The sequence below is a fragment of the Nomascus leucogenys genome, unplaced genomic scaffold (assembly GCF_006542625.1).
Source record: "Nomascus leucogenys isolate Asia unplaced genomic scaffold, Asia_NLE_v1 Super-Scaffold_258, whole genome shotgun sequence".
Classification (NCBI taxonomy): Eukaryota; Metazoa; Chordata; class Mammalia; order Primates; family Hylobatidae; genus Nomascus; species Nomascus leucogenys.
In genome coordinates this window covers 1,197,942-1,212,707 of record NW_022095769.1, presented here as the reverse complement: position 1 = coordinate 1,212,707, position 14,766 = coordinate 1,197,942, and the positions used below count along the sequence as shown (strand labels likewise).

Genomic DNA, 14,766 nt, shown 5'->3' with positions numbered 1-14,766 from the left:
ATTTGTGCCTGCATGGCATCTCCATGACATATGTCTTCTATTTGGTGGGTCATATTGGCATCTCCATGTCCTTCCCATGCACATGTCCTTCCCACCCATGACCCATGGCCGGAAGAGCCATTTGCAGAGCCCTGTACCCTGGCACAGTCACGCCTGTCAAACAAGAACTATGCTGCATATTGGAGGCTGACCTCACACTCCCATTTCCTTCTCCTCTCCTGTGTAGGTGGCAGGACCTCCTGGTGGGCGCCCCCTACTACTTTGAGAGGAAAGAGGAAGTAGGGGGTGCCGTCTATGTCTTCATGAACCAGGCGGGAACCTCCTTCCCTGCTCACCCCTCGCTCCTTCTTCATGGCCCCAGTGGCTCCGCCTTTGGCTTATCTGTGGCCAGCATTGGTGACATCAACCAGGATGGATTTCAGGGTATGAGCCAGCACCCCTCCCCCAGCACCTCTACTGACTGAGCGCCAGCTGCACACCAGGCTTGACAGGGCCCACAGATGAGACAGGATGGGGCCGGACCTGGGGAGCTCGCAGCAGTACTAGAGAGAGGATGCACAGATGTGCAGAGGAAGCAACAGAGGCAAGCTCAGTGGGCCTCCTGGAGGAGCTTGCATGCTGCTGTGCAGCCAAGGCTGGGCTGAGAGTGCACAGTAGAGAACTGATGGGGCACAACACAGGTGTGGAAACTGGCCTGGTGTGCCCAAATCTAGCGGGTGTGGAGTGTTCACATCAGAGAGGAGGCTGGAGGGGGAGTGGGGTGGGGTGGGGTGAGGGTGGATGCTTTGAAAGCCAGGCAGAGTATCTTAGGGATTTATATTTGGGTAATGGTGATGGTGGGGTGGTGGGGCATCCAGAGAAAGCTTTAGAGCAGGGATGTGATATAATAACTTCGTACCCTGAAGGATGATTCTGGAAGGGGTATGGAATGAGTGAGTGCAGGGGTGGAGAAAGGCCAGGGGAGTTAAGATCAAGAATGTAATATCTCAGGTGGGAGATGATAAGGAATGGGACAAGGTGGGAGCCCTGGATATAGGGGTCCTCATAAATGTTCTGTAGGACTTGGGGACCAATTGGACCTGGGGTATCAGGGACAGGGGCAGACTCAGGGCTGGAGTCAGTGCCATGGGGGCACCTGGCTTATCTGAAAGTCACTTCTCTGATAACCTCAGTTTCCCAGGACATAGCTGAGAACCAAGAGGAAGGCAAAGGAGCCTCTGAAGACCCAAAATAGGTGCCAGAAAGTTCAGTCACCAGAGGCCAAGTGTGCACTGTGGAAGTAATTTGGTTTCGGCCTGGGACCTGCTTCCGCTCCCTTTACAGGGCTTACTAACAAGCTTGGCTTGCTGATTCCCTAGGCCTTATCTGATCCAAAGCTGCAAACTGGAAAGAGTTCAGTTTAAGAAGATAACCTAATACTTGGGGGTTATTTGTGGAGATAATGATTAGCACGTTAAAAGCCTTGACACTTTCAGTGAAGTTCACTGTAGTGTGGTTAAAATCCCAGCCCCTGCTGTGAGACAGCCCTGGGCTCAAATTTTCTCTTCTCTACACTCATTAGTTGTGTACCTCTGGGTTTTTGGAGTGTCTCCTCATCTATAAAGTGGGGGGACAGTAGTATCCACCCCACAGCACTCTCGTGAAAATTAAATGAATAGCTGGGTGTGGTGGTGTGTGCCTGTCCCAGCTACTCGGGAGGCTGAGGTGGGAGGATCACTTGATTCCAGGAGGTTGAGGCTGCAGTGAGCTATGACTGCACCACTGCACTCCAGCCTGGGTCACAGAGCGAGACACTGTCTTTAAACACACACACACTGAATGCTTGACAACTATCTGGTAGAGTCACCTCTCATCTCCCGAACCTACTTTCCCACCCATGATAGGAGGAAGCTGGGCTCCAGATGGTCTGAGTGTTCATCCTGAGCTGCAGAGCTCTGCTCTGTCCCTGATGCTCTGAGCACTGCCCATCAGTCAGGCCGAGATCAATTCTGTGCTGGGCTCTATGGCCTGGAGCAAAGAGTTAGGGAGACATGGGGCCCAGAGTACCTGGGTGACCCTGTCTTGCCTTTTCTTCTGCAGATATTGCCGTGGGAGCTCCGTTTGAAGGCTTGGGCAAAGTGTACATCTATCACAGTAGCTCTAAGGGGCTCCTCAGACAGCCCCAGCAGGTACAGAGAGACGGGCATGGGTCTGCTGCCCCCACCAGCCGAGATGGGCCTTCCTTGCTTTCCTTCACCCACCCCTTCCCTGTAGCCCCCTGGGCCTTGCTCCCCAGAGCCTGCCCCCACCACTTTCCTCTGCCCCCAGGTAATCCACGGAGAGAAGCTGGGACTGCCTGGCTTGGCCACCTTCGGCTATTCCCTCAGTGGGCAGATGGATGTGGATGACAACTTCTACCCAGACCTTCTAGTGGGAAGCCTGTCAGACCACATTGTGCTGCTGCGGTGAGCCAGGAGGCCAGTGAATAAGGGTCTTTCTCTTCTTCATCTTTGTCTGCACAGATTCCCATCTGTGTCCATGTTTGCACTAGCTCCTTGGAAGCCTGGACCCCAACTCTGGCCTGGGGCAGGCAGGAGGCACTGATATCTGTCTGGCTCTGTTGTCTCTGCAGGGCCCGGCCCGTCATTAACATCGTCCACAAGACCTTGGTGGCCAGGCCAGCTGTGCTGGACCCTGCACTTTGCACGGCCACCTCTTGGTGAGATTGCTCTGCCCACCCACTCCTCATTTATTTATAGGCAGTCCAGGAGGGGCTGCAGCTCCCAAACCCCTCCCCTGGCCTCCTGACATCCCACCTTTAGAAATTTGATTCTTGGGGCCAGCGTTTGCCCTCTCTACCCAACCTCATTAAAAAGCAAAATTCCTTGTAAGAGGTAATGGATGAAGTTGGGGGCAGTAGAGTATAGTGATTCAAGGTGGGAGCTCTGGACGGCCTGGTTCAAATCCCAGCTATGCCAGTGCAGTGGCGGGGATGGGCTCTGGGAAAGGGGATGCATTTAAGTGGATGGATATGGAGGAGAGTCTCCTCAGGTGAATTATTAATCCCTCTTAGGCTCAGATTTCTTGCTTGTAGAACAGAATTGATAATAACTGATTCACAGGGTTGTTGTGATAATTAAATGAGATAATATACAAAAAGTCCTTAGCACAGCACTGTGTATACCCTAAGTGCTCAAAAAATGTTAGTTGCTAAGAAAGTGACAGTAATGATGGCGATGACCCCGAGGTCTTTAAGTGAATGAGGATTTTGGATCAGAAGACAAAGGCAGACAGAGCAGGGAAATGGGGTGGTTGGTGCAAGGAGACCTGGACTGGGGATTGGCCGATCTAGGTTCAAGACTGGGCTGGGCCACCAACTGACTGAGGACTTCAGACAAGTCCTTCCGGGCCCTGGGCCTTGGTTTCCCCATTAGTGACCTCTAACCCTGTTTTCTTTGGCTCTAAGGGGAATGGAAGGGAAGGGGTCAGGGACACCACAGACCTGCTTTGTGGACTCCCCAGTTTTGTCCCTGCGTCTCTCCAGAAGGGCCTCGGTTTCCTTTTGCCCAGTACAGAGGCGAGAGCTAGGGCCTGGACGTGTGTGTCCCACTGTGACCCGCCCTCCTGTACATCCCTCCAACAGTGTGCAAGTGGAGCTGTGCTTTGCTTACAACCAGAGTGCCGGGAACCCCAACTACAGGCGAAACATCAGTGAGTGCTGGGGTGCAGCATAAAAGGGGTACGCTCCCCTGTCCCCTTGCTGACCACCCTGTCTACCTGTAGCCCTGGCCTACACTCTGGAGGCCGACAGGGACCGCCGCCCGCCCCGGCTCCGCTTTGCCGGCAGTGAGTCCGCTGTCTTCCACGGCTTCTTCTCCATGCCTGAGATGCGCTGCCAGAAGCTGGAGCTGCTCCTGATGGTGAGGGAGGAGCAAGGGGCAGGATGAGGGCTCCCAGGTCCCTGGAGGAGGTGGCCAGTGTCCCCCTAGATCAAGGGTGAGGGACGGGGGTCTCCCCAGAGACAGAGGTTGGGGACATCGGTTTGGAAGGCTATTGGTCTGTAAGAGTACAGTGTACAGCACCCACACATGAGGAGAGATGGAGATCCTTGGGGTGGGGATGGGGCCAAAGGGCTTATTACCTCCAAGGAAAGTGAGGAGTGTGGGAGCTCTTGGCTCAGCCCACCTCTGGGAAAAGGGGTCCCTGAGTAGGGAGCAAGCTCAGTCCCTCTCTGGGACATCAGGGTGGAAGGGGAGAGTTCAACCTGGGGACCCTGTGGATGGGGAGGTGAAGGGACTTTTGAGGAGGAGAAGCCCTGTCTTTCCTCTTGGAGGGTCAGGATAGTAGGAAGTCGCAATTTGGCGACCGGACTGGAGGGAGTTCAGCCTAACTGTCAGGTTTTCAAGGTGGAGGGGGGTCCAGCTCTTCTCTGGGGTTCAGGGTGGTGTGAGGATTCAGATGGGGCAGGGAGCAGTGCACGGCCGGGCTCAGCTCACCCTCTCTCCCCAGGATAACCTCCGTGACAAACTCCGCCCCATCATCATCTCCATGAACTACTCTTTACCTTTGCGGATGCCCGATCGCCCCCGGCTGGGGCTTCGGTCCCTGGACGCCTACCCGATCCTCAACCAGGCACAGGCTCTGGAGAACCACACTGAGGTGGGTGGGGCTGGCGCCTGGACTTGAAGACCAGGGGCCAGGAGGGCGGCGGGGCGAGAGAGCACTGGGGGTGGTGCGGCCCTCACACCTCCCGCCACCCCGCAGGTCCAGTTCCAGAAGGAGTGCGGGCCTGACAACAAGTGTGAGAGCAACTTGCAGATGCGGGCAGCCTTCGTGTCAGAGCAGCAGCAGAAGCTGAGCAGGTGGCTGTGGGCCGCCGGCCGCGTTAATCGGCCAAGGGTGGGACGGGGCCTCGTTAACTGGCACGGTGGGGGCGGGGCCTCATGGCAAGGCGAGCCCGAGGGACAGGGCTTTAGCGGGAACAGGTGGGATGGTCAGAAACGGGGCTTTCTCCTCCAGGTGCGACTAGAGGGCGGCGCCTGGCTGTGCCAAGATGGGCTTTTCTCACCTAGGAGGCCCCAGGGGCGGGGCCTAGTTGATCCGGGAGGGCCCTGGGGGCGGGGCTCTTGGCTGAGTCCTGGGCTCCTGCTCTCAGGCTCCAGTACAGCAGAGACGTCCGGAAACTGCTCCTGAGCATCAACGTGACGAACACCCGGACCTCGGAGCGCTCCGGGGAGGACGCCCACGAGGCGCTGCTCACCCTGGTGGTGCCTCCCGCCCTGCTGCTGTCTTCAGTGCGCCCCGTGAGTGCCCGCCGGCCGGCTCAGAGCCCAAGCAGGGCTCCCCGCGTCTTTGCATCCCCATATGCGTGTCCTGTGCAGGTGTTGTCTGCCACGTGCCCCCCTCCTCTGGTCTGGGCCTCCTTGGGGGCCTTAGCGTCTCTGCTGCTTGGAGAATCCGGCTCTCAAGCTCTAGGGCTTCTGACCTTGCACCACAGAGGAGGGAGGACAAGCCCTACTTTGACCCGACCCTGACCTTATTCGCCTTCTTTCTTCAGCCTGGGGCCTGCCAAGCTAATGAGACCATCTTTTGCGAGCTGGGGAACCCCTTCAAACAGAACCAGAGGGTGAGCACTGGCCACATCCTCCCAGTCCTCCTGGGTTAGTCTGCTCCTCTGATGAGCTCCTTGTCCTTCTAGTCTCTGCCTGCCTGCTTTCTGGGCTTCCTCGAAGCGGAGAGCCACAGTGCGGGAGGAGAGACTCAGTAGAGGGTGAGAAGAGGCCCAGAAACTAAGACAAATGGGGCTGCTAGGGAGCTGTGCACAAAGCTAGAGCAGGTGGAGGGGAGGAAACCAGTTTGACCAAGCACCAACTGTGTGCCAGCCCCTGAGCCCAACACTGTGCTTCTTTGATATAATTCTCACAGCCTTCTGAGGCGGTAGATGCTCTTTTACAGAAGAGGAAACACACACTTAGAAAGTTTCAGTTACCTGCTCAAGGTTATGTAGCTCAAAAGTAGCAGAGATGTGACCTGATGGAGTAAAAGAGGGAAAGGGAGACAGAGGTGGGGTGGGGAGGTAGAGACCCCTCGCCCAGAACAGGAGGAGGAGGAGAAGGCCAGAAAGCCAACTAGAATAGTGTGCATCCCCTCCTTCCCCATGACATCACCACCGCCAGGCCCCATATGCCACTCTCTGCCTCCCTGACCCTTGTGGCAGATGGAGTTGCTCATCGCCTTCGAGGTCATCGGGGTGACCCTGCACACAAGGGAACTTCAGGTGCAGCTGCAGCTCTCCACGTGAGTGACCTCAAAAAGCCAGTCTGGGTCAGGGCTGAGGTATCCTGGATCACCTTCCTACCCCCTGCATTTCCTCCCAAGGTCGAGTCACCAGGACAACCTGTGGCCCATGACCCTCACTCTGCTGGTGGACTATACACTCCAGACCTCACTTAGCATGTGGGTACCGCTCTCTACCACCCCCACCCCAGCCTGCTGTGCCTAAGCTGGGGTTCCCTATCCCCAGGATATCTCCCAAGTTCCTCTGACCCCTCTCTTGGCCCAGTGTCCTCAGGCCTCCACTTTCCCTGGATCATCCTTTTCTTAACAACAACAATCACTATCATTATTGTTACCATTACTATTCCCCCTGTAAAGCAGGCAGAAATGGAGGAATGGGCAACCCCAGGGCTAAGGTGTTGTCCCTGCCATTTTATATGAGCTCATTGTGCTAAGGATTTTATATACATCATCTCAATGACTTCTCACAGCAGCCCTGTGTCACAACAGCTATGATTAAGTCCATTTTACAGATGAGGAGACTGAGGCTCAGAGAGGATAAATAGCTTGCTTGAGTCCATAAAGCTGGTAAATGCAGAGCTGAGGTTTCTACTGAGGTGCCTGATGTCGGAGGGGCTATAATTAACCAGCTTTGGTGCCCACCCCCCTCCGCCAGGGCCCTGGTCTCCTGTCCCCCGTGACTCCAGCATCCTTCTTACCCTTAGGGTAAATCACCGGCTACAAAGCTTCTTTGGGGGGACAGTGATGGGCGAGTCTGGCATGAAAACTGTGCAGGATGTAGGAAGCTCCCTCAAGTATGAATTCCAGGTAAGGGGCTCGCCAGAGTCCTGGGCTGGGGACTTCTAGGAAGGATTATTTTTATATTCTCTGGGGTCTGAAGGTGGGAGGGTTGGGGGTTGGTAAGATGGAGGTGGTTTTCCAGGAGATAATGACTATGACACATCTTGTGCCCACAGGTGGGCCCAATGGGGGAGGGGCTGGTGGGCCTGGGGACCCTGGTCCTAGGTCTGGAGTGGCCCTATGAAGTCAGCAATGGCAAGTGGCTGCTGTATCCCACGGAGATCACCGTCCATGGCAATGGGTCCTGGCCCTGCCAACCACCTGGAGACCTTATCAACCCTCTCAACCTCACTCTTTCTGTAAGGACACTATCAGGGATATTTCATTTGCATGCTACAGGGCAGAAGGGCCAGTGTCTTCCCCTCCCTCCCCTCATACCCCTTTGGCAACCTGTCTCTCCTACCCTTTCCCTTCCTGCAACCCTGCTCCCAATTCTTCCTCTGCCCTGCCAGCAAATCTCCTATTTCCTCTCCAGGACTCTGGGGACAGGCCGTCATCCCCACAGCGCAGGCGGCGACAGCTGGATCCAGGGGGAGGCCAGGGCCCCCCACCTGTCACTCTGGCTGCTGCCAAAAAAGCCAAGTCTGAGACTGTGCTGGTGAGTGGCCAGGGCGAGGTTGGAGGGGATTGCACCCACCCCATCACAGGGTGCCTGGGCACCAGGGGCACACAAAGCAAGGGAGACCTCAGTGTGATGAGGTGATGAGGCCCCTGCTCTTGGAGCCTCCAGACAGAGCAGGGAGCCTCAACTCCTGCCCTCAGAGGGTTCCCCACTCTGATGGGGGAGCATCGAAGACAAGGGACCAAAGGAGGAGGCACTGGCTCTGCTCTAAGGAGCCCCAGCCTGTTGGGGGTGACAGAGCTGCTCAGAGCTTTGGCCGGCAGGAGGCAGTGTCGGGCAGGGCATGGTGGGTGGTGCGTGTGCCGTCTGCAGGAAAGGAGAGGAGAGCAGGAGAGCGGGCCTGGCAAGCCGGTTGAAGCCTAGCTGGGTGGAGAGTGGGAGGTGGTGTCCCAGGGGCAGGGAGCTGTCTGGGAAGCAGGTGTAGGCGGTTGGGCCCTGTTTACACGAGCAGGGGCCAGATTCCATGTTATCCATGTGCCTGGCATTATATGAGCTTGGCCCAAAGAGTGTGTCTGAAATGCATAACTGTGAAGTTGGGGGACGTGTGCATGAGTGAAAGGATGTCAGACCCCTTTGGGTCACCCAGGGGTGAGACAAAGCCTGGAAGGGGCGGGAGGTAAGGAGCAAGGCATGAAGAATCTGGAGACGCAGACTATGTCACATCTTGTGTTCCCTGCCCGCCTCAGACCTGTGCCACCGGGCGCGCCCACTGTGTGTGGCTGGAGTGCCCCATCCCTGATGCCCCCATTGTCACCAATGTGACTGTGAAGGCACGAGTGTGGAACAGCACCTTCATCGAGGTCAGTGCCTGGGTCTGAAGGTCTCTCCTACCATCCACGCTGAGGGGGAGAATCACAGGGAGAGGGCGAGGCCAGGGTCATAGCAGGGCTCCGTGTGTGTGTGTGTGTGTGTGTGTGTGTGTTATTTGCGTGTCTCTGCATGGATATGTACGTGTTTGTCCCCAGCCAAAATGACCTCTCTCGTGTCCATTATTCTCTTATGTGTCCATTACTTTCCCACCTCCATGCCTTTCCCCAGGGTGTTCCTTAACCCTGGAATGCTCGTTTCCCCTCTTTTATCTCTGCGTGTACACCCCTATTTAGTTTTCAAGGTTCCTGTCAGATGCTTCACCATCATGAGGTCTTTTCTGGCTTTTCCAGCTGAAAATGACCTCTCTTCCAATGGCCACCCACCTAACTTTCTCAGAAGCCACACATGCCATTTATCACACTCAACTCTGGGTTGCAATGCCTCACGTGCCCACTTTCTCATGCCATCTAGACCAAACTTTTTCTGTACAGGACTAGATTAGAAATCTTTTCAACTTGACGGGCCATAGAGTTTCTGTTGCAACTACTCAGTCCTGCCAGCGCACCGCACAAACAGCCATAGACAAATGAATGGGTGTGGCCGTGCGCCAAAAATACTTCATTTACAACAGCAGGTGCCAGGTCAGATTTAGCCCACAGGCCTGACCTAGACTGTGACGTTCATTGTTTCGGTTGTCCCCAGCATCCAGCACAGGACCTGATGCACAAATGAATGAACAAATAAATGAATGATGTGCATTTGTGTGTGGAGGGGAGGCCTGGCTGACAGATCCTTTGGGGTGCTGTTTAAGGGTGCTACCTGGTGGGAGGGTGATAGGGTGGGGATGCTTAGGGTCAGAGGGAGGCTCAGAGAAGTATCAAGTGTTCCTCTTGACCCACCCCACTCCCCATCCAGGATTACGGAGACTTTGACCGAGTCCGGGTAAATGGCTGGGCTACCCTATTCCTCCGAACCAGCATCCCCACCATCAACATGGAGAACAAGACCACGTGGGTGAGTGCGCGTGTTCACTAGGATAGCAGGCTCCAGCCAGAGCTTGGGAGTACAGGGCATCTTTTAAGAGCACATTGACGCACTTCAGCCGTATGGTTCTCAATCTTGGCTGCGCGGTAAGAGTTATCTGGAGGAGTTCTGGTGTCTGGACTGCACCCAGAGCAATTAACCCCGAGTCCCTGGGAGTGGATTCCGGGATTGCCGTGTTTAAAGGTCCCCCAAGTGATGCTAATGTGCAGCCAGGGCTGAGAACCACTGCATTAGCTTCTTTGCTCTGCACAACATCTCTATGAAGGGTAGGGCTGGGATTGCCTCTCTATTTTATGGCTGAGAGGCTGAGGCCTAGAGAGACTTGAGTGGCCTCCCCAAAGTGGCACAGTTTGTCGGGGGCTGGAACGTGGGTCTCCTGATTATCTCACCCATTGTCACATCCACTATGGACCTGTGAGCTTCTGGCCACAGGCAATATGTGTATATATGGAGAAAGGCAGGATATCAAGGCAGAACGGAGGGAGGTTCAGCCATGAGAACCTGGTCAGTATTGACAGATGATGTCATCATCTACGTGGCAGAAAAGAGAAGCAATGGAAAAGCTAGTGTTTTATTTTATTTTGCTTCAGAGACAGTGTCACTCTGTTGCCCCAGCTGGAATGCAGTGTAGTCCTGAACTCCTGGGATCAAGAAATCCTCCCACCTCAGCCTCCTGAGTAGCTGAGACTACAGCCACGTACCACGATGCCCAGCTACTTTATTTATTTATTTATTTATTTTTGAGACGGAGCCTCGCTCTGTGGCCAGGCTGGAATGCAGTGGCGCGATCACTGCAAGCTCCGCCTCCCTGGTTCATGCCATTCTCCTGTCTTGGCCTCCCAAGTAGCTGGGACTACAGGCGCCCGCCATCACGCCCGGCTAATTTTTGTATTTTTAGTACAGACGGTTTCACCGTGTTAGCCAGGATGGTCTCGATCTCCTGACCTCGTGATCCACCTGCTTCGGCCTCCCAAAGTGCTGAGATTACAGGCATGAGCCACCGTGCCCAGCCTAATTTTTTATTTTTTGTAGAGATGAGGTCTCACTGTGCTGCCCAGGCTGGTCTTGAACTCCTGGTCTCAAGTAGTCCTCCCACCTCGGCCTCCCAAAACACTGAGATTACAGGTATTAGCTACCACACCCGGCCCAAAAAGCTATTAGACCCAATAAGATAATTCAGGAAGTCCAAGAGGTCAAAACAAGATCAAAATACCCAAACCCCCTAGGTTTCCTACATGCTAGCAATAACCAATGAAAAGTATAGTTGAAAAGATCCCATTCAAATTCATCAGAAAAGTGATAGAGCATCTGGGAATAAATATAACAAATATGCAACAAAAACTTGAGTAATGATTAGAAAAAAGTCAATATTGTATTATCAAGTTGTCAGATCTTCCCACCCAAATTATTCCAGTCTCAGTAGGATTCAGGAAACTTGAAAAAGAAGTTCCCAATCTTGAATCTGAGTTGCATCTAGAAGAATAAATATAGAATTGCTAATAATTTGTTGTGAAAAGGATATAAGTGAAGATACGTGGGAGATACTTATAGGGAGATGAATGCAGGGTTGGTTATGTACATTATTGTACATTTCCTAAGATCAATTAATGTAGTATAGAAGAGGTAGAAGAAGGGCCAGAAAGATCAGTGGAACAAAATAGAACTTTATGATACAGATGGCATTTTTAATCCGTGGAGAAAGGTAGATTATTAAGTAGTGTTGGGAGAACACATTTGGAAACTAAAGACAAACCTCTACCTCACACCATAAACAAAAATAGAGTTAGATTAAATATCTACATGTAGCAGTTAAAACCTAATATGCCAGGATACAATATAGAGAACACTTTAATGGTAACCTTTAATTATGGGAAGAGTGAGTTATAAACCCAGAAGTCACAGGAAAAATTTGATAAATTAGACTCTATGAAAATTTAAGTCTGTATACAGCAAAAGAGATAGTAAAGAAACTAAAAGAGGCTGAGCACGGTGGCTCACACTTGTAATACCAGCACTTTGGAGACTGAGGCAGGCAGATTGCTTGAGCCCAGGAGTTCCACACCAGCCTGGGCAACATGGTGAGACCTTATCTCTACAAATAAAAACAAAAATTAGCTGGGTGTGGTGGTGCACACCTGTAATCCCAGCTACTTGGGAGGCTGAGACAGGAGAATCGCTTGAGCTCAGGAGGTTGAGGCTGCAGTGAGCCGGATCATGCCACTGTACTCCAGCCTGGGTGACAGAGTGACACCTTGCCTAAAAAAAAAAAAAAAAAAAAAAGAAACTAAATGGGCAAATGATATACTGCTTTTTAAAAATGTTTACAGCATATATGACAAAATATTGATATGTATTTTTTAATATATAAAGGATATCAATAGGCAGCATACATAGGGTGAAATACAAATGTTCATCTTGCTCATAAAGAAATATAAATCATAGTAATAAGATTTTTCTTGCCTATCAGATTGGGAAATATTTAAAAAAATAATGCTGGCCAGGCGCTGTAGCTTACACCTGTAATCCCAGCACTTTAGGAGGCCAAGGCGGGTGGATCATTTGAGTTCAGTTTGAGACTAGCCTGGGCAACATGGTGAAACCCCATCTCTATTAAAAATACAAAAATTAACTGGGTGTGGTGGTGGATGCCTGTAATTCTAGCTACTCAGGAGGCTGAGGCAGAAGAATCGCTTGAACCTAAGAGATAAATGTAGTGAGCCAAGATCACTCCACTGCACTCCAGCCTGGACGACAGAGTGAGACTCTGTCTCAAAAAAAAAAAAAAAAAGAATAATGCGTCTAATGCTGATGAGGTGGAGAGAAATGCTATTGATTTGGATGATAAATTGGTAGATTCTTTTAGGAGATGAAGTTTTCAGTATCTATTAAAATTTAAAGTGCCCATTTCCTTAGATCTAGTACATGAGAATATATTGTAAGGAGCTAATAGGACAAGTGTACAAAGATAAATATATGGGGATATTTTCGAGAATTATTTATAATGGCAGAAAGCTGGAAACAATCTAAATGTCTTTCAGTAGGAGATTGGTTCAATAAATTATGGTACATTTCCTTCAATGACTGTGCAGTCCTCAGAAGAGATTAGGCTGATCTTTATCAATTGACATGAAAAGATGATGATATTAAGTGAAAAAAAAACAGGTTGCTGGCTGGGCATGGTGGCTCATGCCTGTAATCCTAACACTTTGGGAGGCCAAGGTAGGAGGATCGCTCGAGCCTAGGAGTTTGAGGCTATCCTAGGTAACAAAGTGAGACCCATCTCTACAAAAAAAAATCAAGAAATTATCTGGATGTGGTGGCACGTGGTCCCAGCTACACTGGAGGCTGAGACAGGAGAATCACTTGAGCCCAGGAGGTGGAGTCTCCAGTGCGTCATGTTTGTGTTACTGCACTCCAACCTGAGCAACACAGTGAGACCCTGTCTTGAAAAGAAAGAGACCGGGTGCGATGGCTCACGCCTGTAATCCCAGCACTTTGGGAGGCCAAGGTGGGCAGATCACCTGAGGTCAGGAGTTTGAGACCAGCCTGGCCAACATGGTGAAATCCTGTCTCTACTAAAAATACAAAAATTAATTGGGCACGGTGGTGCACGCCTGTAATTCCAGCTACTTGGGAGGCTGTGGCAGGAGAATTGTTTGAACCTGGGAGGCAGTGGTTGCAGTGAGCCGAGATTGTGCCACTGCACTCCACCCTCAGCAACAGAGCAAAACTCCGTCTCAAAAAAAACAAAAAACAAAAAAAACCCCTCATATACACACACATCCATATTTATCTCCATTGTAGGGGAAGAAAAAGAATGGGACTATCAGCTGGGCATGGTGGCTCACGCCTGTAATCCCAGCACTTTGGGAGGCCAAGGTGGGCGGATCACCTGGGATCGGGAGTCCGAGACCAGCCTGACCAATATGGTGAAACCTCATCTCTACTAAAAATACAAAATTAGCCAGGCGTGATGGTGCGTGCCTGTAATCCCAGCTACTCAGGAGGCTGAGGCAGGAGAATCGCTTGAACCCGGGAGGCGGAGCTGGTGGTGAGCCAAGATTCCACCATTGCACTCCAGCCTGGGCAACAGAGCAAGACTCTGTCTCCAAAAAATAAAATAAAATAAAAAGAATGGGACTATATGCTATGAATTCTTTGTGGGGTTTTTTTGGTGAATATTTATGGAGTGCTTGTTGTGTAGCAGGTGTTGCTCTAAGCAGTTTTCTTATATCAAACACACTTAATTCTCCCCGGCAACCTATGAGATAGGTAATATTCCCATTTTACAGATGAACAACAGAGAGGTTAAGTAACTTGCCAAGGTCACACAGCTCGTGAATAGCAAAGCTGGGCTAGAACCCAGGTAATGTGGCTCCAGAACCCCTGCTTTTGGCCGTTCTGCTATTCTATGAGGTAGTCATTATGATCCCCCTCATCAGAAAGCAGAAAGCATGAGATTCAGAGGGGTGCAATTACTTGTCCAAGGTCACACAGCTCATCAGGGAAGGAGCTGGTACCCAGGCCCAGATGTGTGGGTCACACACCCAGACTCCAGGCCACCTCCCAAATCTGAGGCTGCTCCTCTGGAGTCAAGTCTGTGCCTAGGAGAAGCAGGAAGGACCACTGGACCTGCTGTCAGTGGGGCAGGCACAGGCTTTTTCCAGTCCCAGGCTGCCCCCTACTGGCAGTAGGACAAACAGCAGGTGCCTGGGCCCAGCTAGGATAGGAAGGGTGAGGATGGGCCTAAGCAGGCTGACACAGGGCTGAGTCCTCCTCTCCCCGCTCCAGTTCTCCGTGGACATTGACTCGGAGCTGGTGGAGGAGCTGCCAGCCGAGATCGAGCTGTGGCTGGTGCTGGTGGCCGTGGGTGCAGGGCTGCTGCTGCTGGGGCTGATCATCCTCCTGCTGTGGAAGGTTAGTAGCCCAGCCCACTCCTGCTCTGGGACCTCCACCAGCACACTCACCAGCCCTTCCTCCAACCCACGTCTCCCCATCCCGGTCCTGCCTTCCATCTCACCCCCACCCTTCCTCCCTGTCCTCTCCACCTTCTCCCACCAGCTTACAGGTTCACCCCTGGCCTGGGTTAGTGCGGGGAGCTGCAAGCTGGAAAGGGGGACCCAGGAGCTCTGGCTTCTGACCACACCACCAAGCTGGGACTGAGCCCCAGCCCC

At 52.4% G+C, this 14,766-nt stretch overlaps 1 protein-coding gene across 3 annotated transcripts in view; it reads left to right on the top strand.

The window, feature by feature from the left end:
- ITGA3 (integrin subunit alpha 3) overlaps positions 1 to 14,766 on the top strand; it is a 32,861-nt gene that overhangs the window by 15,741 nt on the left and 2,354 nt on the right. For all 3 annotated transcript variants that reach the window (XM_012503320.2, XM_030808055.1, XM_012503321.2), the window contains 18 exons: positions 227 to 423; positions 2,080 to 2,168; positions 2,308 to 2,444; positions 2,612 to 2,698; positions 3,623 to 3,690; positions 3,763 to 3,899; positions 4,489 to 4,638; positions 4,744 to 4,841; positions 5,135 to 5,282; positions 5,537 to 5,605; positions 6,197 to 6,276; positions 6,358 to 6,435; positions 6,981 to 7,083; positions 7,233 to 7,415; positions 7,592 to 7,714; positions 8,425 to 8,538; positions 9,464 to 9,562; positions 14,384 to 14,509. In XM_012503320.2, the coding sequence (XP_012358774.2) occupies positions 227 to 423; positions 2,080 to 2,168; positions 2,308 to 2,444; positions 2,612 to 2,698; positions 3,623 to 3,690; positions 3,763 to 3,899; positions 4,489 to 4,638; positions 4,744 to 4,841; positions 5,135 to 5,282; positions 5,537 to 5,605; positions 6,197 to 6,276; positions 6,358 to 6,435; positions 6,981 to 7,083; positions 7,233 to 7,415; positions 7,592 to 7,714; positions 8,425 to 8,538; positions 9,464 to 9,562; positions 14,384 to 14,509 (2,086 nt within the window). The remainder of the gene's footprint in view (positions 1 to 226; positions 424 to 2,079; positions 2,169 to 2,307; positions 2,445 to 2,611; positions 2,699 to 3,622; positions 3,691 to 3,762; positions 3,900 to 4,488; positions 4,639 to 4,743; positions 4,842 to 5,134; positions 5,283 to 5,536; positions 5,606 to 6,196; positions 6,277 to 6,357; positions 6,436 to 6,980; positions 7,084 to 7,232; positions 7,416 to 7,591; positions 7,715 to 8,424; positions 8,539 to 9,463; positions 9,563 to 14,383; positions 14,510 to 14,766) is intronic.